The 24,789-nt window shown below is 35.4% G+C and overlaps 1 protein-coding gene across 3 annotated transcripts in view; it reads right to left on the reverse strand.

Annotated features, from left to right (window-relative positions):
• Window positions 1–2,257: 2,257 nt before the first annotated feature.
• EED (embryonic ectoderm development) overlaps window positions 2,258–24,789 on the reverse strand; it is a 29,989-nt gene continuing 7,457 nt past the window's right edge. Inside the window, exons 3-13 of one of the 3 annotated variants that reach the window (XM_044258362.1) lie at window positions 24,289–24,381; window positions 21,538–21,603; window positions 20,349–20,474; window positions 19,609–19,690; window positions 17,273–17,364; window positions 15,462–15,595; window positions 13,588–13,693; window positions 12,376–12,450; window positions 4,556–4,714; window positions 3,348–3,421; window positions 2,258–2,593 (exon numbers count right to left, since the gene is read on the reverse strand). In XM_044258362.1, the coding sequence (XP_044114297.1) occupies window positions 2,467–2,593; window positions 3,348–3,421; window positions 4,556–4,714; window positions 12,376–12,450; window positions 13,588–13,693; window positions 15,462–15,595; window positions 17,273–17,364; window positions 19,609–19,690; window positions 20,349–20,474; window positions 21,538–21,603; window positions 24,289–24,381 (1,134 nt within the window). In that variant the 3' untranslated portion in view covers window positions 2,258–2,466. The remainder of the gene's footprint in view (window positions 2,594–3,347; window positions 3,422–4,555; window positions 4,715–12,375; window positions 12,451–13,587; window positions 13,694–15,461; window positions 15,596–17,272; window positions 17,365–19,608; window positions 19,691–20,348; window positions 20,475–21,537; window positions 21,604–24,288; window positions 24,382–24,789) is intronic. The other 2 variants (XM_044258363.1, XM_044258361.1) reach the window with 2 other exon arrangements.

The following is a 24,789-nucleotide window of genomic DNA, read 5'->3' on the forward strand; positions in this document are numbered from 1 at the left end:
GCTTTAACCCACTGAGCCACCCAGGTGCCCCGTAATTTCAGCTTTTATTCATTTCATTAATTCAAGTATTTATTGGGTACTTTTGTGCAAGGCACTGTCCTAAGTGCTGGGGTTATACCAGCAAAACAAAGCAAAAAAACCAAACCAACCACAAACCATCCTTATAAAGGCTACATCCCCATGGGAGGAGAAATACAACTAACCAAAGTAAATTATATAGTGTATTAGATGATCATTGAAATGTTCACTAAGCAAGCCAGTAAAGGGTGGAACAAATGGTTGAGTATAAGTGAAGAGAAGCAGTTTTAAATATGGCTTTTACATCTTCTGATAACTCCAGTATCTGAAGTCCTTGGTAGTCTAAGTATATTATGTACTGTTTCACCTATCAGTTATAGCATGATTCATTGCCTGATGATCTTTGTGAGCTATTTGGCTGACCTAAATTTTCAGCCATCTTAGAGACCTCCTTAAGTGTTTAATTTCAATATCTAGTATCCACAGCAAGAGTGGGCAAACTGTGGTTTATGAGCCAAAAAACGGCCCACTGCATGTTTTTGGTAATTTTATTCAACACAGCCAGGCCCATTCATCTATGTATCATCTGTAGTTGCTTTCACACTATGGTAGCAAAGTTGAGTGAATGTGACAGAGAATGTATGGCCTTCAAAGCCTGAAATATTTACTATCTAGCTGCTTACAAAAAAAAGTTTGCCACCTGCTTATCTACAGATATACACAGGAATTAAAAAAAAGTAAAATGGGTACCAACATACACTGCTGGAGCAAGTGAATCTGGTAGAACCTTAATAGAAATATTCTTCCACTAATTCTGACAGACAAGTGTGGAACTAATCAGAGGTACAAAAGACTTGTATCCTGGGCTAGAAGTCCAAATATTATATATAATAGCAAACAACCAGAAATAATGAACACATCCAGAAAGGTATTAAATACTATTAGATCCATGGGAATGCATGAAATTTATAGGAACAAGGCTCATGAATCTGAATATTTGATAAAATTCAGTCTTGTATTTTACCTGGCACCCCTCATTTTACTTTCTCCCTTCTCATTACTCAGGTTTTCCTTATTCCCTCTGCTTCAGGTTAACTCCTCCATGTCATGCTGGTTCTATCTCTTTGGGGATTTTCTGGTCTTTTGTGTCAGTCTCATTCTTGCTGTTTCTTCTTGTTCATAAATATTTACAAAGCACCTTACGTTTGGAACAAAAGATCAACCACTCTTAAGTCTGATTCCCTTAAATATAACACTGTACATGGGGGATTCCCCATTTCTTTCATTTTCCAGTCACCTGCATTCAAGCTTCTATGTTCTCTTCTCACTTGCTCTTATGGTAATATTTCAATTAAGATTTCTAGGGACGCCTGAGTGGCTCAGTTGTTGGGTGTCTGCCTTGGGCTCAGGTCGTGATCCCAGGGTCCTGGGATTGAGCCCTGCATCGGGATCCTTGCTCAATGGGAAGCCTGCTTCTCCCTCTCCCACTCCCCAGCTTGTGTTCCCTCTCTCGCTGTGTCTCTCTCTGTCAAATAAATAAATAAAATCTAAAAAAAAAAAAAAAAGATTTCTAATGGTCTACCTGCAAACCAAATAGCAGTATTTTTTAAACCGTTCAATCATTATATATTCCAACTCTATAGAATTTTAAATATAATTACTATGAAGTTATTACAGAAGAAATAAGAAATAAGAGACATAATTAATACACTTTCCAGTAAAAATAAGTAGCAATATTTAGGGTTTAGTGTATGTCAAGTACTGGTACAGCTGTTTCACTTTGATCATTTGATCCTTAAAATCCCTATACGGTAGGTATTCTTACCGTTTCACACAGGAAGAAACTGAGGTAGATGTTAAGTTACTTAGCTCAGCTCATAGTTGCAGAATTAAATTCTGCTTAGTTCTAGAACTTAACTTAATCACATTATAGAGCTTTTTTTTTTTAAAAAAAAAAAAGATTTTATTTATTTATTTGACAGAGAGAAATCACAAGTAGGCAGAGAGGCAGGCAGAGAGAGAGAGAGGGAAGCAGGCTCCCTGCTGAGCAGAGAGCCCGAAGCGGAACTCGATCCCAGGACTCTGAGATCATGACCTGAGCCGAAGGCAGCGGCTTAACCCACTGAGCCACCCAGGCGCCCTATAGAGCTTTTTTTAGTTAAAAGAACTATAAAAATGATCATTACAAAAAAAGATGTACATTTCTTTTTCTCACAATGAAAACAGACTAACACAAAGCTTTACAAAAATAAATTTTTATTAAAAGCAGTAGAGTCTGAGCAGGAGACAGTACAAAGAATGTAAACAATGTAAACATCACTACATTCAGCTCAGCCTGATTGAATGCTGAAAGACAACTCTAAATGCTCTATGTGCCCTTACTAGCAAGATACAGTAATTCTATTATACACAGAAAACACACTCTAATTTTGATTAAGAAAAAGTATTTTATCGAAGTCGGTCCCAGCGCCAAATACTGGCATCATCACAAACAGCTATAAGAATACTGCTATCCCTGCTAAAACTGGTTTGTCTAATAGCAGCACCACATTTATGATGAGTCAGTGTTGTACATCTAGAAAAAAAACAAAACAATAGTTTAAATGCCATTCATAAAAAATGTTGTATCAAATTAAACCAGTGAATTAGAAAACAAATAGATGTTCCAAGTCATATGGAAAGCATTTAAAACATCACTAAGAGCTCAATCTCTAATTTCATAAAACTTGGGTATATTTTTAATTTAAAAAAAAGTAATTTGTCACCACAGTACTTATGATAAATAGTCATTATGAGAACACAAAGTATTTTAAAATAACTGAGTCATGTAAATGTTAAAAATGATTTAAGAATGGTACTTTAAGTATTAATTACTTCCTATCTATTGACATTTGAGTAAAAAGGCAGAGATTATCAGTAAAGGGACGCCTGAGTGGCTCAGTTGGTTAAGCATCTGCTTTCGTCTTTGGTCATGATCCTAGGTTCCTGGGATTGAATCCTGCAGGGCTCCTTGTTCGGTGGGGAGCCTGCTTATTAACCTCTACCTGCCACTCCCCCTGCTGATGCTTGTTCTCAATCTCTCTCTGACAAATATATAAAATCTTTAAAAAAACAAAACAAAACAAAAAAACCCACTTTATTTTTCCCAGAGAGAGAATGCACACAAGCAGGGGAGGGGGGCATGTCAAAGGAGTACCAGACTCCCCACAGAGCAGGGAGCCTGAGGACTCTATCCCAGCACTCTGGGATTATAGTCTGAGCCGAAGGCAGATGCTTAACCAATTGAGCCACCCAGGTGCCCCTATCAATACATAGTTCTAAATACTTACTTGGCTTTATGAGGATCTTCTACTTCTAAATCCCAAACATAAAGTTTGCCAACCTGATTGCCCAATGCAAGCATCTGTATAAACATATTTTTAAAAAATTCAAATTATTAAATAGGCTACAGGGCCTTCAAGCATTCCTAAGATATGTTCATATTTCAGAAAAACCTCAGCTTTAGCCTATGGCTATGCTCATGATTAGTTCTTTGCACCTTGTATTTCTGATTTGTAAATGGGGATAATAGCAACTAATACTTCAGAGGTGTCCTGAGTGAATTAGAAGGCATTCTGCATATTTATGAAGGACTTTACAATTTACATAGCATGTACTCTTTATTCTGCCTTAAAGAATTATAGCAACAGCTACAGAGAGCTTCTCCAGTCTTTTGAGAAATAAATACCCAGATAATTTGTTACTACAAATTCCTAATACAAGTCTCTTTAAAATTTTAGATAATTATTACTTTGTCCCATCTTCTATGCTGATTTTTCTCCAAGCTTTTATATAAAAAAATCTACTTAAAAAGTTTAACACTCCTGGGATGCCTGGGTGGCTCAGTTGGTTGAGCAGCTGCCTTCGGCTCAGGTCATGATCCCAGCGTCCTGGGATCGAGTCCCACATCGGGCTCCTTGCTCAGCGGGGAGCCTGCTTCTCCCTCTGCCTGCCACTCTGTCTGCCTGTGCTCGCTCGCTCTCCCTCTCTCTCTGATAAATAAATAAAATCTTAAAAAAAAAAAAAGATATATAAAATCTGGGTCTTTGTTTTTTGATTTATTAGTGTGAAAAAATAACATTCTAATGAAAATCAAGTTTGATATGTTTGTTTTGAAGTAGTATTGGGGGAGTTGTTGGGGTTTTTGCATCTCTAGTACTGGTTACTTTAAACAAATAAAAGCTTTCTGTAGTTGCTTAAAAAAAAAAAAAAAAAAAAAAAAAAAAGTTTAACACTCTAATCACCAAAACATTAAATCTTAGTAACAGATGTTATGGAACGTAAGCACCTCACTGCCACCACTGACACCTGTTAACTACATTTTAAAATAAACATTGCAGATGGTGAGCAGAACCACAAAGACAGAATAAATATCAATCGCCAAAGTAATCAATACAAAAGATCAAGGTAGATTCTTAGAGGAAACTGAAGATGGATGCACAGAGAAAAGTGAAATTTTCAATGGTCTTAAGTTTAAAATGTAAAAATATGCTGCTACCTTTTGCCAGAAATCCATAGAAAACCTCATGTACCAAATGTCACACTGGCTGTAATCGAATCGCCCAAGAATAGTCACATTAGACTCACTGGGTTTAATTTTATCTATATCATCTTCCATTTTCCCAGGTTTCCAGCAAACAATGGCATTTTCACAAGACTTTAAAAGAGAGAAATGAGAAAACAAGAAATGTTACATACAGAACTGAATTTTAAATATTAAAAACAAAGCCCTTCTTTATTATCTTTTTAGAATTGACAGTCTTAAAACCTGGTTACCCAACTACTAAATACAGTGATATACATTCATTTATATTTACAGAGTCAATGTCCACACTTGACAAGAAGTCCTATTACAACAGAATTTAACAATATTCAAAAGCATTATGTTATCTGGAGTATTCATTTTGAAGTCACAATTTCTCTTCCAAACCAAATTCAGCTCTAGATACTGTGGCATCCAGACTTGAGTGTTCTATAACGAAAGTAAAATTACAAAAACTCTGTACAAATGCATGACTCTTCAATATGGCCCCCGCTTAGAGGCCTTAGAGATCAGATTATATAGAAGGCAATAAACTCAGTAGTCTTAACATCAAGACACTGATATGGGCATAGGACTGAACTAGACTAAGTTACATCTTCCTCATTCTGTATCATTATCTTTGCACACATTCTCGTTAAGCAGCAAGTGATAAGGAATACAATGGAAGAAAAACTGCAACACGGTGGGCACAATTTATATTAAAGGCCAGTGGTGTGATAATAAGGGATATTTGGCAATGTCCCTGGCCTTTGGTGGGTGGACAAGGAAAGATGCTGCTGAGCATCCTACAATGTACAGGATGGCCCCTCCCATTAAAAAAAAAAAAAAAAAAAAAAAAAGATCTAGCCCAATTACCTCAACAGAAACTGAACTGAGAAATGCCTGTGTAGGTAAAGAGTGCCTGCTGGGGTGTTACAGGACACACAGTCCAGGCGATTCCCCAGCTGTGTCTGGTTCACTGACATATGAACAGTTTAACAGCAGGGCCACAGGAAGAGTAGGGAGGAGACAGTACCCCAACCTTTTTCTTTCTCTGCCTTTTTTAGATTATATAAAATCCCAGGGCTATATATCTGATACATAAGTTTTTTAAAAAGTACCTTAGATTAGAGATCACCTACTTTGATAACCTAACTAAATGCACAATTGGACTGATAGCCCATAGACTTCCCTCAAAAAACTCATCCTGGTCCCAACCCTACTGAATCAGAATCTCTACAAGGGAAGGCCGAAGCAGAACAACTGTGACAGAGTTCTTCAAGTGCCTTGCACCGAATACACTGGTAAAGGATTCTTTATTAGTCGAGTCCCCTCATGAACTAAAACTTGAGGTAGAATTTGTTCATTATAATGGATGACTGCATTTGAAAATCATCTTGATGGGTGCCTGGGTGGCTCAGTGTGTTAAGCCTCTGCCTTCAGCTCAGGTCATGTCTCAGGGTCCTGGGATTGAGCCCCGCACTGGGCTCTCTGCTCAGCGGGGAGCCTGCTCCCCGGCCTCCCGTCTGCCTGTCTACTTGTGATCTCTGTCTGTCAAATAAATAAATGAAATCTTTAAAAAAGTCATCTAGAGAGCTTTTTAAAATTACAAATTCCCAGGTCCTTTTGCCAGATTTAGAATCTCTGGGACTGAGACCTAAGAATCTATTTTTACAATGTTCTCCTAGTGATTCTGATGCAGAAATAGATTTGTGACCACCAATATAGTTCATTCAGGTCAGCTTCCTGAAACCTAAAATGCAGAAATCCCTTCGTATCGTCTGACGAAGGTCTAAGAAAAGAAATTTTAGAGCTAGTGCCTTTTTACTTCTACTTCCAAAACGATGGGGTAGGTGTACTTTTCCCCATTTATCCTCACTATAGCTTAAAAGACTAAGTATCAAATATAAAGCAAACATAAGACTTTGAAAGGTAGAGAAAAGGCAGACTGGTTAGGAACCTTGGGACATAAAGGATGCTGAGTTCCTTGGTTCTCTTTTGCCTAATTTATGTATCCCAAACTGGATGCTAGAGAAGGCAGCAGCTCAGCTATCAATACCCATGGGTTAATTACAAAACACCCACAACAAAAGCCTGCTCTCTCTAACCAAAGAACCAGGAAAGTGACAACCTAGCAGGAGAGAAAATTTTCAAACATCCTATTCCAGGAAAACACCACAGAAAAAAACTGTAGGCTCACCCTCGCATGAACCACCAATGACCCAGTGGAGAGCACTTCTCAGGTGGTACCTATGTACCTCAAATGCATACCCAACCCTCCCTACTCCTGACTCTACCTTCCCCTCATCATAATGATACCTAGGGTGGTATCAGAGGAGGCCCAGCAAGAGTCAGCTTGTTTACAATCATCCACAGCCCTCAGTGTCAGTGGAGACCACTTGGGAACAGTAATGAGACGCCATCATCTCGACTTCCCCACCACTTGCCAATGATGAAGCAGTGCTCCCCTTCTCCAGCTGAAAATTTGTCAAGGAAGACTGCTGCAAAAGATCTAAATAAAATAAGATGCAGTCTTGTAGTGTAACACTCAAAATACCTAGATCTCAATAAAAAATTCACTTGTCACACCTAGACTCAGAAAAAATCTCAACTTTAATGCTAAAAGACAATAAATGCCAACAATGAGATGCACAGATGTTCAAACTACCTGACAAGGATTTTAAAGCAGCCATAATAAAAATGCTTCAATGAAAAAAATGCTTCAATAAGCAATTACACACTTAAAATAAAAAGGTCTCAGCAAAGAAATAAAAAGAATCAAACTGAAAATTTAGAATTGAAAAATATAACCAAAATAAGAAAATCAACTGAAAGGCTCAATAAAGAAAGAGTCAACTTAACATCTGAAAAACAGAAACTACCCAATCCAAACAAAATGAAACAAACCTAAAAAAATGACAGTCCAAGGAGTCAAATGAAAGATCTAACATTACATCATTAAAGTTCCAAAAGGAGAAGAGAGGTCTAGAAACAAATTTGAATAATGGCTGTAAAACTTCCAAATTTGGGACAAACTATCTCCAAAAGTCATAAATCTATTACAAATATAAGGTTAGTGAATTCATAAAAATAAATTCAAAGAAATCAAGGTACATCATATTCAAACTTCTGAAAACTAAAAAGACAAAGAAAAAAACCCTGAAAGCAAGTAAGACAGAACACCTTGTGATTAGGAGAAAAATAATTCCAATGATGGCAGGTATCATCAGAAACCACAGACCCTGGAGAGAGGGAATACAACATTTTTCAAATGTGTAAAGAAAATAACTGTCTATGTAAAATCCCATTTTGAATGAATATAACTTTCAGGAATGAAGGATGAAGAAAAATGAAGAATTTGTCACCAGCAGACCTTTCCTAAAAGAATGGTTACAGGCAGTTTTATAAACACAAAGAAAATAATATGAGAAGGAATCTTGGAACATCAGAAAGGAAGAAAGAACAAGGGAAAAAGCAAAAATGAGTAAATACTCTCTTTTTCCTCTTGAGTTTGATGGTTGAAGCAGAAATAGTAACATTAAAAAAATTGTAACTTTTTTTGATGTTGTTCTCAATTATAAAGGGAATATTCAAGACAATCAAACTATAAATGGTGGATAAAGTAACATATAGGAAAGTAAGATTGGTAAAATGCTGATACACAGTAGAGAGGCTACATAAATATATTTTTATATTTGTGTTTGCATAGTAGGCATGTCTTTGAGCAATTTTTATCTTTTTTTTTTTTAAAGTAGGCTTCATGCTCACCATGGAGTCCAATACAAGACTTGAACTCACAACCGTGAGATCAAGACCTGAGCTGAGATCAAAAGTTGAATGCTTAACTGATTGAGCCACCTGGCCCTCTGGCAATTTTTTACTTTTAATCTACACACATTTTATACTTAAAGTGACTTTCTTACAAATAAAGCATTAATAAAGATATATAATATATGTAACAAAAGGTAACAAAATAGTTAATAAATATACATATATAACATCTAGAGGAAAAACTAAAAAGCTACATAAAGAAATGTACTTCAGGAGACTGGGTGACTCATATCAGTTAAGCACCTGCCTTTGGCTCAAGTCATGATCCCAGGGTCCTGGGATTGAGCCTCACATTAGGCTCCCTGATCACAGGGATCCTGCTTCTTCCTCTCTACCCTGCTTGTGCTCTAATAAATCAAGTCTTTTTTTTTTTTTTAAATAAATAAAATCTTGGGACACCTGGGTGGCTCAGTTGGTTAAGCAGCTGCCTTCGGCTCAGGTCATGATCCCAGCGTCCTGGGATCAAGTCCCACATCGGGCTCTTTGCTCGGCAGGGAGCCTGCTTCTCCCTCTGCCTCTGCCTGCCTCTCTGTCTGCCTGTGCTCGCTCTCTCGCCCTCTCTCTCTGACAAATAAATAAATAAAATCTTTAAAAATAAATAAATAAAATCTTAGAAAAAAATGTATTTAGTATCACAGATAAATCAAATGGAATTCCAGAGGTACCTGGGTGACTCAGTTGGTTAAGCATCTGCCTTCAGCACAGATCATGATCTCGGGTCTGGCTCCCTGCTCAATGGGGAGTCTGCTTCTCTCTCTCCCTCTCACCCCCCTCCCCTCAAAGGTTATGCTCTGTTGTGCGCTCTAACAAATAAAAAAACCTAAAAAAAAAAAAAAAGAAAAAGAAAAGAAAAGCGGGATTCTAAAAACTGTTCACATAGAAGTACCTGGCTGCTTTAGTCAGTAGAACATGGGACCCTTGATCTAGGGCTTGTGAGTTCAAGCCGTACATTGGACGTAGAACCTACTTAAAAAAAAGTTTGCATTACCTATAGGAAATTAGGGTAAAAGCCCAGATAAAAGAAAAAAAAGAAGAAGAAGAAAAAAAAAAAAGATTCCAGTCACCAAAACACAGCAATAACAAGCAAACCACCATAAAACTGAAAGCAAAAAGGGAAAAAAATCCACAAGTACAGCTGGAAACATCCCCATCTCTCAACAATTGATAAAATACATAGACAGGGGGCGCCTGGGTGGCTCAGGAGGTTGGGGCCTCTGCCTTTGGCTCAGGTCATGATCCTGGGGTCCTGAGATCGAGCCCCGCATCAGGCTCTCAGCTCTGCAGGGAGCCTGTTTCCTCCTCTCTCTGTCTCTCTGCCTACTTGTGATCTCTGTCTGTCAAATAAATAAATAAAATCTTAAAAAAAAATATGTAGACAGAAAAATCAATGAAGCCATAAAGAATTCAACCTCACATCGACCAACAGTACCTAATAGACACTTATGGAACACTCCACACAAACAGAATTACACACTCCTTTCAAGCTCCCACAGAACATACCCAAGATAGTGTCATAAAACAAATCTCAATAAAGTTTAAAAGAAACCAAATCACAAAAAATATGCTCTGACCACAATAGAGTCAAACTAGGAGTCATTTAAGAGAAAGATAACAAGAAAATCTCCAACACCTAGAAAGTAAAATTCATATCTAAATTAGTGAGATGCAAATAAATAAATAAATAAATAAATTAGTGAGATGCAGCTGAAGAAGTGCTGAGAGGAAAATTTATAGCATCTAATACTTATCTTAGAAAAGTCTCAACTCAATAATCTGAGCTCCCACACCTTAAGAAACTAGTAAAAGAGCAAAATACACCCAGGGCAAACAAATGGAAGGAGAGATAAAAAATTGAGGAGCCTTTATCAAGACTTACAAAAAAAGAGAAGACATTAACTACCATCTCAGGAATGAAACAGGGCTATCAGAGACCTTACAGTTGTCAAAAGTACAGTAAGAGAATATTACAAACAACTCTATACATCAATTTTACCTTAGATGCAGTCAATTAATTCCTCATACAACATAAACTACCACAACTCACACAATATGAAATAGTTAATTTGAACAGCTCTTTTAACTATTAAGGAAATGGAATCTTTATCTTTAAAACTCTCAAAAATTTCTAGACCTAGATGACTTAACCAGAGTATTCTAACAACCATTTATGAAGAATTTCTATATTTCTCCAGAAAATAGGAGGGAAAACTTGTCAATTCATGTCCATAAGCCTGTGTTTATCAATACCAAAACCAGACAAAGACATTACAAAAAACCTCAGACTCATATCACAGCCTCATTAATACAAACAAATCTTTAACAAGATTATCAGCTATTAGCAACATATATAAAAAGTTACACACTATGAATAAATAAAATTTATTCAAGGGATACAGGACCAGATCTATTTTAAAAAAATTAAATACACTCCATACAGGCTAAGGAAGAAAAAGCCACCTGGTCATATGAAATGATACAGATAAAGCATCTGACAAAATTCAACATCCATTCATGACAAAATTCTCAAAAAATTAATTAGTAAGAGGGACAGTTCTCAACTTGATAGAAACATCTACAAAAACCACATAGCTAATATACATAATTGTGAAAGACAGAATTTTTCCTTTTTAGTACCAGAAGTAAGTCAGGAATGTTTGTTTGATCTTAACACTACTATTCAACACAGAACTGGAATTTTGCCAGTGAAATAAAGCAAGGTCAGAAAGGAAAACATAAAACTGTCCCTATGTGCAGATGACATGATGGTCTACATAAAAATCCCAAGTACTAGACAAAAAAAAATCAGGGGATTCAAGGTCAGTATGAAAAATTAATTGCTTTCCTGTATACTAACTAGCAGTAAACAGAAAGAAAAAAGGAATACCATCTATAATCACTCAAAAAAGAGCAGTAGTTAGGTATAAATCCAACAAAGTATGTACAGGACTTGTATGCTAAAAGCTACAAAATGCTGATAATAAAACCAAAGATCTAAATAAATGGAGAGACATACTATGTTCGTGGACTAGAGAGCAGAGCAAAGACATTAATTCCCCATCAAACTGATATACAAGTTTAACAAAATACCAAACTCTTCCCTGCCCAAAAAACCTCCAGCAAGATTTTTTATAAAACATAGACAAGATTATTCTAAAATTTAAACAGAAAGGCAGGAATCAAAATAGCTAGAACAATTTTGAAAAAGAATAAAGTGGAAGAAAACACCTAATCAATTCCAAGACTTATTACAGAGCTACATTAATTAAGACTGTGTATATATAGCAGTGGTAGAGGGAACCGAACAGAAAAACCAGAAACAGCCTCACACAAGTAGGCCAAACAATTTTGACCAAGGTACAAAAGCAATTCAAAGGAGAAAGACTAGTCTTTCAACAAATGGTGCTGAATAACTGGATATCCAAATGCAAAAAATGAACTACCACCTAAACCTCATACAAAAATTAACTCAAAATAGATCATACATTTAACAAAACATAACACTAGAACACTTTTAGAAGAAAACAAAATACCTTTAGGATCCAGAGCGTGAAGAGCTTTTAAATGTAACATCAAAAGCATAATCCATAAAATCTTTTCAAACAAAAATCAATAAACTGAAATTCAACAAAAATTAAAATATTTGCTCTGCAGAAGAGCCTGTTAAGAGGATGAAAAGACAAGCTACAGACTGGAAGGAAATATCTGCAAACTATGTATCTGACATAGGATTTATATTTAGAATATATTAAGAACTCTCAAAACTCAACAATAAAAAAACAAAACCAATCCAATTAGAAAATGAGCAAAAGATATGAAGAGACATCATCGAAAAGGATATACGGATGGTAAATAAGCATATGAAAAAGATGTTCATCACTAGCCATCAGGGAAATGCAAATTAAGACCACGATGAGATATCACTACACACCTATCAGAACAGCTAAAATAAAAAATAGTGACAATACCAAATGCCGGCGAAGATTCGGAGACACTGGATCTTTCATACATTGCTGGTGGGAATGTAAAATGGCACGGCCACTCTGGAAAATAGTTTGGCAGTTTCTTAAAAAACTAAACAAACTTAACCATGACCCAGCAATTGCCATTCTAGGCATTTATCCCAGAGAAATGAAAACTTAAGTCCACACAAAAACCTATACACTACTGTTTATTAGCAGCTTTATTTGTAATAGCTCCAAACTGCAAAAGGACCAAAATGTCCTACAATAGATGAATAGTTAAATAAACGGTGGCACATCCATACCATGGAATACTACTCAGCAATAAAAAAGGAAAGCTATTGATACACACAACAACTTGGATGGCATACTGAATGGAAAAAAAACAATCTTAAAAGGTCCCATACTGTAACATTTTTGAAATGACAAAATTCACATGTAATAAAATGACAACATAGAACTATATGCACACATTGTACAAGGTCAATTTCCTAAATTTGATATTATACTGCAGTTATGTGAGATGTATGTAGAAGAAATTGGGTGAAAGGCAATATGGGACCTCTCTGTACTTTCTTTGAAACTTACTGAGAATCTATTATTTCAAGATCAAAAGTTAAAAAAAAGAAAAAAAGAAAAAAAAAAAAAAAGGTAAAACTATACCTGTAAAGCCAAGAAAAAAAATAAGCCAGGCTCTGCCCAAGAAAATATGAAATGCCCTGAAATCCACATCAAGAAAAGAAACTGGACAGCAATTTTTCCAAATGTGACAATCCTAAACATTCAGATACCAGCACCAACAACTACTCTAAATTATCAGCAAAAAAATCAACACATTAGAGAGCAGGGGTTGGCAAACTGCAGCCACAGCCAACTCCAGCTATCTGTTTTTGTAAATACAAATTTACTGAAAAGGACACAAACATAAAAAACCCATTACTGACTTTAGATATTCATTATTTTATAACATCGGATATCAGAGAAGAATCTCATCTTACAAGTTAACATTTTTTCCTTTATTGCAGAACAAGTTATAATAATTCATCAGGATGTTATATGCCTAAAACAAGTTTCCAAATCTGAGACTTCAAGGAAAAAAAAGGACTTTCCCATCTGCCATCCAATTTACCAAAACTATAAAAAAACTGTGCTCCCTGCAAGGTTCCAACTCACACAAACACAAACAACAGAAGTACAGCTTAACAGCAGTTAGCATACCTTGGAAAGTATCAAATCACCTAACCATCGTACACAATCGACATAATTCCTATGTATGTCTCTGGTGGAAAAGTCAGGAAAGTGAATTTTCTGAGAAATAAATGGCCTGCAATGGAAATGTCAAAAAGTTAAAAGAAAAAAGAATGTAGAATCACACTCATTTTCACTTTCAGATTTATGACTATTAATTTTATGTTCCTAGAAAACTGCAAAGCATCTCATTATTGAGAACTGAACTCTCATTTCATGCATTTGTTTCTATATTTTTTCCATTATCAGCTCTCAATTCAATTTCATCTTATGAAATTTCATTTGTAAGAACCGTAGCTTTCTTACTATGGTGACCAAAATTAATCACTTCAATTCTGGCTATCCTGACCAATGATAAGCAAGGTCTGCAGCACTAAAAGATTCTCACAGAAAACATTAAACTATCTATTCAATCCTTTATATTTAAGCATCAACATATCTAGATTATTTCAAAAGATAGTCACCTATCTAGGAACAATGACCTTATTCCAAAGGCTGCTAAAGGTAAGTTTAGAGGAGAGTCCCGCCTTGAGCAAAAATTTCTAAAAATGTTACCTGACAGGAATTTGACATTTATTAAAGACTTTTCCCATATTTAGGCAAGTAAAACATAGTGCTCTTTTTTTCCTTAAAGATGTTTTTGAGAAGACCAAGCAGAGAAGTTGCTACCAATTTTATAGTTACTTAAAAGTATACCTAACATTTCTAATCTAGTGATTCGGATTTATACTGAAATAACTGTAGAAGAATGATATGATGCCAAGAATTAGTTGTGTCTTCGGCAACTCACATGTCCTCTCTTTACTTTTTTCTCATATGCAAAAAGGATGGTGGGCTGAATCATCTCAAACATTCTTTCCAGTTCAAATTCTGGGAGCTTTTCTTTATTAAAACATTAAAATGTTATTAATGACCTGATACAAATTCTTAATTCTGTTATAATTATGTTAATTACTTTTTTAGCCAAATATATGTTAGTGCACTGAAATATTTGTTGGTTATAAATTTAACTGATAACCTATTAATAATCTGGTTTGATAACCATAAAATAAATGCTTTTTGTTAAAACAGAAGTACAAAGTTAATATACAGACATACCATAGTTACAATGAAAGTGTTAATAGCCTGATGAGATTCTGAAAAGACAGGTATTGAATTAAGAATTGAAGCATTTCAAAAATATATTAAAGGGTATCAGGCTGGCTTAGCAGGTGGAATGTGCAACTCTTGATCTTTGGGGTTCTAAGTTTGAGCCCCATGCTGTATATAGCGATTAATTAAAAAAAATAAAAATCTTCATATATATATATATGTATTTTAAGAAAATTGCAAGTTCCCATTCATAGTCCCATGAAGCAAGGCTCCTGCTTCTGAATTTTCTCCATCTAAAAAAGGGATCATTGTTTAAAGGAAAGCATTACATTACCAGGAAATAAAGCCAAGAAACCCATTTAAAAAAATTCATGATCTACTATCTTGACTTTGGAATTTAAAAGTGCTCACAAATAATACAAGTAATCTTATTCTGAAGGGTCCTTTACCCTACCCCACAGCAAGTTTTAAGCAGCTTTTAAAACTGTTATAATGTAAATAGTCAAGCATATGCATACCTAAATAAAAGTTTAACATGCTACTAAACTAAAAAACACAATTCAAAGGGGATTTTCCACAAACATTAAACTAAAAATAAAGGGCTTTGATTTTAAAAATCTTATGGTATATAAACTTATTCAAAGGGCTTCTAAACTCGATGTTGGGACATTATGTAAAAATTTTGGAAAAAGTAGAATGCCTCTATACAACAGCATGAAAAAACAAATTGTTTTCAATAGGACAATTGTTACCTGTTAGTTTTATTTGGGTTATAATCATAAGATTCCTTAATTGCATTCATCATTCTCTTTGAGTTGATCCTCCAAAGTTTAAGAGAGTGATCCATACCACAGGACATTATTTTTTCACCCAAAAGATCATAATCCTGTATGTAAAACAGAAAAGTTTAAATATATAAAACTGCCCAAATTAAGACTACCCAATTTTCTTTTCCTTTTTTTATTTTTTATTTTTTTATTTGACAGTCAGAGATCACAAGGAGGCAGAGAGGCAGGCAGAGAGAGGAAGGGAAGCAGGCATCTGCTGAGCAGAGAACCCGACTTGGGGCTCAATCCTGGGACCCTGGGATCATGACTCGAGCCAAAGGCAGAGGCCCCAACCCACTGAGCCACCCAGGTGCCCCAACACTACCCAATTTTCATCTGATATACAGCATAATGAAAAATCTTTTTCAAGTCACACACAAACATTCTGAGTTTATCTATGTAACCCATAAATCAGTTGTTACTACTTCCCAGACTTATTTTTTCAAGATTTAGTTTTAGCTGATTTGTCATGACTATAGTATATGAGTTTACATAAGAAAGTAAATTGTTTGAATTTAGTTTTATCTATCCAATTATCTTTAAATATTTTCTTTGCTTGATTCTGAAGGTAAACTGAAGTAAAACAATTATTTTATTACACAAAGATCTGAGTAAGTTTGTTAGAGTTCTTTGTCCAACCCTGATTAAACAATGAAATCAATAGCTATAAACTATAGTCAGTCCCTGAACAACTGAAATTTTACTTTATCTGTGTATCTAAGTCAAAATACTTGTTATATTGGTTTTAACTTCAATTTTTTTTTTAAGAGTTTATTTACTTGGCAGACAGAGACACAGTGAAAAAACGGAACACAAGCAAGGGGAGTGGGAGAAGGAGCAGCAGACGCCCCGCAGAGCAGGGAGTCTGATGCTGCCGATCCCAGGACTCCAGGATCATGACCTGAGCCAAAGGCAGTTGCTTAACCAACTGAGCCACCCAGGCACCCCTAATTTATAATTCTTAAAGGATGGTAGTCATGGCTCTTTGAACACATAAAACCAGATGGGAGAATGCTGCTCCAAGTTTTAGAAAATCCAAGGTGACAAGGTAGCTGAAGGTAGGTGTGATTCTCAAAAAAAGCATAAAAACTCCAACAACAGAAATATTTAGTACCTCCAAATAAAATGCTACGGACTTCAAAACATGGTGCCCCCTGCATAGTTTAATATGGAAGAGCTGTAAAACCACTACATAAGCTATAAATGGAAAGTAAATAAAGCTAAAATAATGTAAAAATACTAGCTGACTAAAAATACCAACATCATATCACTAAATTGATAAACATAATACATAAATATAAAAATAACAACATGACAAAAAATTATCTAAGACTTAGCACAATAAAACAACTTCCTAAAAATGGATTTTATATTTCAACTGCAAATAAAAGATGAAAGTTGATCTCAACTGCTAACTAGCTTAACCTTTTTCTTTAATAACTGAAAACCAACAAAACAAGAGTTGTTTTGGTGTTGTATGACTGAACAAGTTCATGGTATTTTTTCATGAGAATAGAGACGCTGGTATAAATTACAAAAGTAGAGATAAAGCGTACAAAGCCTTACTTGCTTAATTCCTTCATCTGTAAAGTAAAAACCTTGTCATATCACAAGTAAATAAACTGAGTGCCTAGCAGCTATGTCAAATAAACCATATACTTTCTTGTAAGAGTTCCATGGGGATTGTTCAGAGCTCTATACACCCAAAGGTCATTGCCCTGCAGCTTTCAACTTACAGCACTTAGAACTTCATCTCTGTGCCCTTCTACGCCTCCAAATATTGCCACCAGAGTGTCTGTCTGGATATTCCACAATCGTAATGCATGATCTAGTAAAGACATAAAAAAAATTTTAAATGGACTTTTTTTTTAAAAGGTTTTTATTTATTTATTTGACAGAGAGAGAGAGAGATCACAATTAGGCAGAGAGGCAGGGAAAGAGAGAGGGGGAAGCAGGCTCCCTGACGAGCAGAGAGCCCGATGCGAGGCTCAATCCCAGGACCCTGCGATCATGACCTGAGTGGAAGGCAGAGGCCTAATCCACTGAGCCACCCAGGTGCCCCTTAAATGGACTTTTATCATTCATTTACTCTGGACTCTCAAAACCTCTTTAAAGAAGTAAAAACTACAAGAGTTCGGACTCCAGCAATGCACAGTGAGAAGTAAGAATGGAAGCTACATTTTCTAATTAAGTATGAGCTCAAACTTTCCAGATGGAAAAAAAATACTTATGTGATCTTAAAATATGTTTAACTTATTTGCCTCCAATAATTTCCTTTAAATAATATCCTAATTTGATGGAATTATGCTCCTGAGATAACAAATACTTAGGGATTTGACAGAGAACAAGATACTGAAGTTTTTCTTCCACAGAATCCACATTTACAAATTGAAAGGGTGAGCCTGGTGGTGGGTATTATGGAGGGCACATATTATATGGAGCACTGGGTGTGGTGCATAAACAATGAATTCTGGAACACTGAAAAGAAATTTTAAAAAAATAAATAAAAATTTAAAAAATACCATTGCCCATTTTTTAAAAAAGTATTTTATTTATTTATTTGACAGACAGAGAGAGAGAGAGATATCACAAGTAGGCAGAGAGGCAGGCGGGGGGGGGGAGCAGGCTCCCTGCTGAGCAGAGAGCCCCACGTGGGGCTCGATCCCAGGACCCTGAGATCATGACCTGAGCCGAAGGCAGAGGCTTAACCCACTGAGCCACCCAGGTGCCCCCCATTGCCCATTTTTTAAAGGGTTGTCTTTAGTGTTGAATTGTTAAGATCTTTTGATATAAATCCCTTATTAGATACATAATCTGCAAAATATTTTCTTATACTTTGTAGGTTATCTTTGTACTTACTGACCCAAAAGGGGAAGAGTATGGCTGGGGAGTTGTGATAATTAGAGAGTGTGGCATCATGACCTATATGACTTGTAGAGAAATACCTGGGCCCAGCTATTACCAAGAAAGGAGAAAAAGTTATCAGCTCTTCTTAGTTGTTGATTTTCAAACGTAAGCCTTGGTAGGTAAAGGAAAATCACAATGAAGCATTTTCATGGAAGAGTTTTATTTTTTTTTTAAAGATTTTATTTATTTATTTGACAGAGAGAAATCACAAGTAGATGGAGAGGCAGGCAGAGAGAGAGAGGGAAGCGGGCTCCCTGCTGAGCAGAGAGCCCCATGCGGCACTCGATCCCAGGACCCTGAGATCATGACCCAAGCCGAAGGCAGCGGCTTAACCCACTGAGCCACCCAGGCGCCCCCATGGAAGAGTTTTAATCTGAGGACATCTTTTAGTATGAGCAGATTGTGGGGGAAGGTTATAGGTTTGAAAGCCTGTAAGAAGAATAAACTTGACTAGAATAATAATGTGGAAGTAAAAAGAGAACAATCAAGAACAAAATGCAGAAATAACACAGCTGATTTCAGAGAGCTCAGAAATTATTAAGAGGCTTGTCTGAATCCTGAATAAACTTATAATGCCAATTTAAGCGTACAGAGGAAGGCAAGGCTTTCTTTATGCATATGGGAAATATTTCAAAGAGCTTATGCTGGAGAACTTAGCATTTTAAGGAATTCTATTAGGGACTCCTTTGTAAAATAAAATCTTCATGTAAGAAAAAGCAATACAGATTCTCAGATGCATTATTTCTTATTACACAGTCGATCAGGGATAAGATTTGCAATACTATTTTTTAAATTCTTAAAAATGTCGTAACTTTGGTGATCTGCCACTTGAAATTAATAAAGCTTACTAAAATAATTCAACTGCAACTGAGGATACATACACTACCTAATATTAGTGTATTAGTGTCATAATATACTACCGTTAATAAGGGTTACACATACTTAACCTGTACAAATTATTTATGTCTGATGTTAACTATTTCACAGCCCTTTTACCTAATTCTTCGTCTGGAGATGCTACTGTAGCCTGAGATTTTTCTACTAAAAACATACTTTATAAATTCTTTTTAAATTTGGCTTTTTTAATAACTTAGGACTCTTTGTCCCTTAAAAAATAAAATCATTCCCAAATAAACAGGACTAAAGAAACATTTGCTTCTCTTACCTTTACTTACTGACAGGAGAAGATTTGGATCTCTTGGGTGGAATTTCAGTTCATTGATTGCATTTCCATGGCCAACATAATGCTACAATAAATTTAGAACATTCAACTTTCATATTAAAAATCAAGAAATTATTTCATTAATCTTTAAAGAATGGAAAAACAGTTTCACTTAAATTAGTGGTTCCCAACCCTGGCTGCATATTAAAATCACCCAACAAAATTGAAGGGAAAAAAAGATGCTCAAGTCCTATCTGCAGGTATTTTAATTTGACTGGATCAGCTGAGACCCAAGGAAGGATTTAAAATATCCTTAGATGATTCTAATGTGCCCCAGGTTTAAAAGCTTCTGATTAAAGTAATATGCAAAACTTAGTATCAAATTCCCAGGCTTTACATTTCGGTTCTTTACAAGTTCTTGACTCTATATCCCTAATTAGGATGTTTAGAAAAAGTACTCACTCTTTCCCTATAGTTCATTTAGAACATCTCAAAATAATGCAAGGGAGGAGGGAAATTATTTTTTAAAAATTACAAATAAAAACTTTCCGCTTATTCCAGAATTTGTATTATCATATGTGACAAAGGTCTCAAAGACCAGTCTAAAGGAAGCGAAAAGCCAAGTGCAAATCAAATTAGAAACTGTACAGATATTGATTCTACTGGTTTTAAGTTAAAAATGACAAGTTTTCACAAGTGTGTATTCAAAAAAGGGCAGATCTACAATTTAACCAAAAACCCACCTTTATGCACTGCATTGTTATGGGATTAATTATCCTAATTATGCCTCTAGATCCAGCCACAGCCAGCAAAGGATGGCTTGTATTGCTATCATATGTCCATGCACAAGTGTAAAAATTTTCATCAGCCTAAGAAATGCCAGTTAAGAATTGTAATTTGTTTTTGAAAAATAAACACATCAATGATTATGGTATATACTACACGGAAACCTCTAAAGAAGTGCTAAAGTTTCTGACACAGAAGTTCTTATTTCTTCTTATATTACCATATTTAAACAGTGACCATTTTAGGTCTACAATCTAAACCAAATGGTCAAACAAAACCAATTTTTCCACTCAATTTTATCAAAATTGATTTCTATTTCGATGCATAATTATTCAACTCTGTCATTCCAAAGCAACTGTAGACAATGTAAACGAATGGTTATAGTTGTGTCCCAGTAAAAATATTTACAACAATAGGTGGCTAGGCCCACAGGCTATAAATTGCTGACCCTTCTTTTATCCCAATATGTCTGATTATGCATGTCTATTCAGTCTGAGTAGCGTTAACTATGAGTTTTCCACCTTGTCCGGTGAGACTTGCCCAATAAGGCTACAAGTCACTTCTTTCCATAAACTACTGAAGACTTGCCTTGTCTTTTTTGCTAGGTTTTTGAAATGATCTGAAAGAAACACCGTATCACCAACCTTTGTCTAACCTTCTGGCTTTTTAAGCCTTTCTTTTTCTTTATGTGTTCATGTTTTGCAATATTTTATTTCCTAAACAAACTGTATGTGTTTACTTTTCCCCTATAAGCTTTGTTGCTCAAATACTTAGTATGACTGCCAGTCATAGCTTCTGATCAACCCCAGCTCACTAATATTAACTACCCTCAAGTGATAAAATTCTAAGCAAGGTCAAAGAAACAGGAAGTTGTAGCTACTCTTTGCTAGCATTTCTATTACTAGATTTCCAATGCTCATCTCTAGCCACTTCTCCCCACTCTCTCATATCCACCTTACAATGCATTTCTAGGATCAGGAAAATTAAATAAACTAGATACGAGGAATCTCTTGGGAGATACTAAAGGAAGAGCACTGGTTAAAGGACAGTATAGATTAAGGGAACTAATTAATTTAGAAAAGTTTTGGTGTACTTATTGAAAGTCAATTTCTTTAGCAAAGATATTAAAAACTCAAGAAAGGATACATCAGCATCCACATAAGATTGCAACAACCGGATTTCTCCTTGTGAGTGACATTCATATAAGGTAACCTAATAAAAACAAAAATATAGTAAATTTAATCTCAAACACAGAAACCACATTCTTTTCACCTCTGCAACATATTTTAGTCACAAATGTGTCTTAAAGATACTACAGAAACTGTTTTAAAATAGCTTCTTTAAACTTAGGGAAGCATTATAAAGTCTGACGTATTAGATAATTTCCCGAGTTTATTAAATATTGTAGTAATAATAATGGTTTCTAATTCCAATGTTTTAATTTTAGATCTCATTCATGTAATTGCCCAACTCTTCAAAGTGAATACATCTGAATACCTCAAAGTAAAGTTGTAATTTATCATTTTTTAATTAAGCTCTTAAAGTCTTTGGGTAGTTTAAGAATATTTACATATTAATTACATATAAGAAAGCTTATAACTTGCCTAAATAATGTTTTTCTCATGGACACAGCTCATTAAATATTAACTTTCTGATATATGGTGGTCCTTTTTATTTGCCATATATTCTTAAGTTAATGTATACACTATGTAAAATTAAACTTTAATAGATTTCTTTCCTTTTTTAGAGCTTATAGTCATGTTAGCAATTACTTGTTAATTTTAGTAGAAGTATCTAAGAACTCCATAAAGATACTATAAACTATCACTATTAAATTAATAAAATCGCTACAATAGTTTAAAAATATCCCTTATGACTGCTAAAACAGGTTATGTTCTAGAAGATAATTTTTCTTTAAAAAAAAAAAAAAAAGCAGAACTTTTTACAGTTCAATGAACTATGTAATGCCCTTCCATGTCATTTTAAATGAAACTAGGGATATTTTTTATTACAATGCCTGAACATTTAAATAAACACACTGAAGCACAAATTGTAACTATTCTGGTATTATCATGGCCAAGTTAGTGAAGTATAATCTTTGGTTATCATGGCGTCTTAAAAGTAGATTCAAAGTAATTAATGCACTATGTTCCCAACTAGGAAAAAATAACCTGATCTTTTCTTGAGCCTGTTATCTTTCCCCACGAATTTTTTTTTCCGAAGAATTCAGTAACCAGACAACTATAAGCAGGCTACATGTCACAAGCCACATTTGGCTGAACACCAAGAAAAGCTGTTATTCCATGTTACCAACTGCAGTAGCCAAGTTTCAAATTTTCAGGATTTCAGTGACCTAATAAAAGCGTCAGAGCCTTAAATGTAACGAAACCTTCCTTAAAAGAAGTTTTTTTGTTTTTTTTTTTAAGATTTTATTTATTTATTTATTTGACAGAGAGAGAGAGAGAGAGATCACAAGTAAGCAGAGAGGCAGGCAGAGAGAGAGGAGGAAGCAGGCTCCCTGCTGAGCAGAGAGCCCGATGTGGGACTCGATTCCAGGACCCTGAGATCATGACCTGAGCCGAAGGCAGCGGCTTAACCCACTGAGCCACCCAGGTGCCCCACCTTAAAAGAAGTTTTATAGGAAATTACCCAAAGCCAAATTTTACTTTTTAGAAAACAGAAATAGAGAGGATCTAGGCCAGAATGGATGCATGTCTGCTTGTTATGATTCTCGAACTTGCAGGAAAAAAGCCTGGAAATATGCTGACATTGGAAAAATACTGAGTTGACAACTCCCTTATTACCAAGTTAACTTTGTTTGAGAACAGAATACCAACACTGAGAAACAAAAAAACAAATACAGAAAACAGTATGCATTAAAACCACATGCTTTTATTGCCTAAGAAACTTAGTACAACTACTAAAGAAGCATAAAATTTTATTTTACTCAAAGTAACAACTTACGTACCATCTCTCAGATTCACTCCTCTTCACCTCTTACGTTAAAAGCAGAGGAAGTGACTTGTATTTGTTGCCAACCTGTATCTAATTAGTCAATTGCCTCCGTTTTTTAATTTCCCCCAAATACAACAATAACTCCTCGTACAGTATTAACGGATAACCAGGATGTTAGCTAATGTAAAGTTAGTAAGAGGACAATTTTTCCCTGAGGTGATTTAAAATAGCTTCTTTAATAACTAATTTAATAACTAATTCCAAAGCACTCCCTGGAAAGCACTAAGGACTCTTCCTGTTCTCCATTTATTTAGAACTGAAAAGAATTGTAAGTCTTTGCAGTCCACCAAGTCAGCCCCCGGTTTAACTAAAAAGTTAAATAATGGTTGATGTTAAAATGTGCCAACATGCTTCTTCCCTACACTTCTCTCAGCTCAAGATACTTTTGGCTTCCTTAAATAAAAACAAATCTAACAGATGTTTATGGCAAATAGTTAAAGTACTTTCAATAACTAATATATAAAGCCACTGGATTTATCCTTTGCATTTACAGAGAGCCACTAAGTTTATTATTTTTAAGAAACTACAGACTTTATATCTTAATTTGCATGATACAGAACTATTAAAACTGCTTCCAAAAACAGGAGTCAATTCTTTCAGTCACACACAAAAAAATGTTAACAAGGACAAAATATAAACAGAAACAACTGATAGAAATATATGAACTCTGAGAGCTGAGAGTAATATATGAAAGCTGTATTTTCAGTAGTGAATACTAGGTTTTGAAAACTTTAATTTTGTGACAATATCTAGAATATTACATAAGGATTATTGTTAAACCAGCTATGCCAAATTTACTTCAAAATCATTACACTTCAATACTATAGTAACACCAGAGTCAAACAGCCAAGCCAAATGCCAAACAGACCCCTGAACACTCACTCTGTTGCTTCCTACAGTTGCAAACACTAATGGATCTCCTTCTTTACTGTGCCAGTTAAACTGTACTCCAAACAATGGTTGATTATGATCTTCCTGCAAAATAATAGTAAAACGAAAAGTTACTAGAATTTAGAAACAAACGAATGGTGAACCCACCATTTCCCCTTACAACTTTTTTTCCCCAAATGTAGACCACTATTTAAATCAGAGGTCAGGTAACAAGCTCTCATCTATGAAAACACTCTGATATTTTCCTCCTACTTTCTGAAACCAAATCACTGGTTTAAGAAGAATCACAGATTCGGGGCGCCTGGGTGGCTCAGCAGGTTAAAGCTTCTGTCTTCGGCTCAGGTCATGATCCCGGGGTCCTGGGATGGAGCCCCGCATCGGGCTTCTGCTCAGCAGGGAGCTTGCTTCCTCCTCTCTCTCTCTCTCTCTCTTTCTCTGCCTGCCTCTCTGCCTGTGATCTCTGTCTGTCAAATAAATAAAAATAAAATCTTA

Source organism: Neovison vison, chromosome 7, assembly GCF_020171115.1.
Source record: "Neovison vison isolate M4711 chromosome 7, ASM_NN_V1, whole genome shotgun sequence".
NCBI lineage: Eukaryota > Metazoa > Chordata > Mammalia > Carnivora > Mustelidae > Neogale > Neogale vison.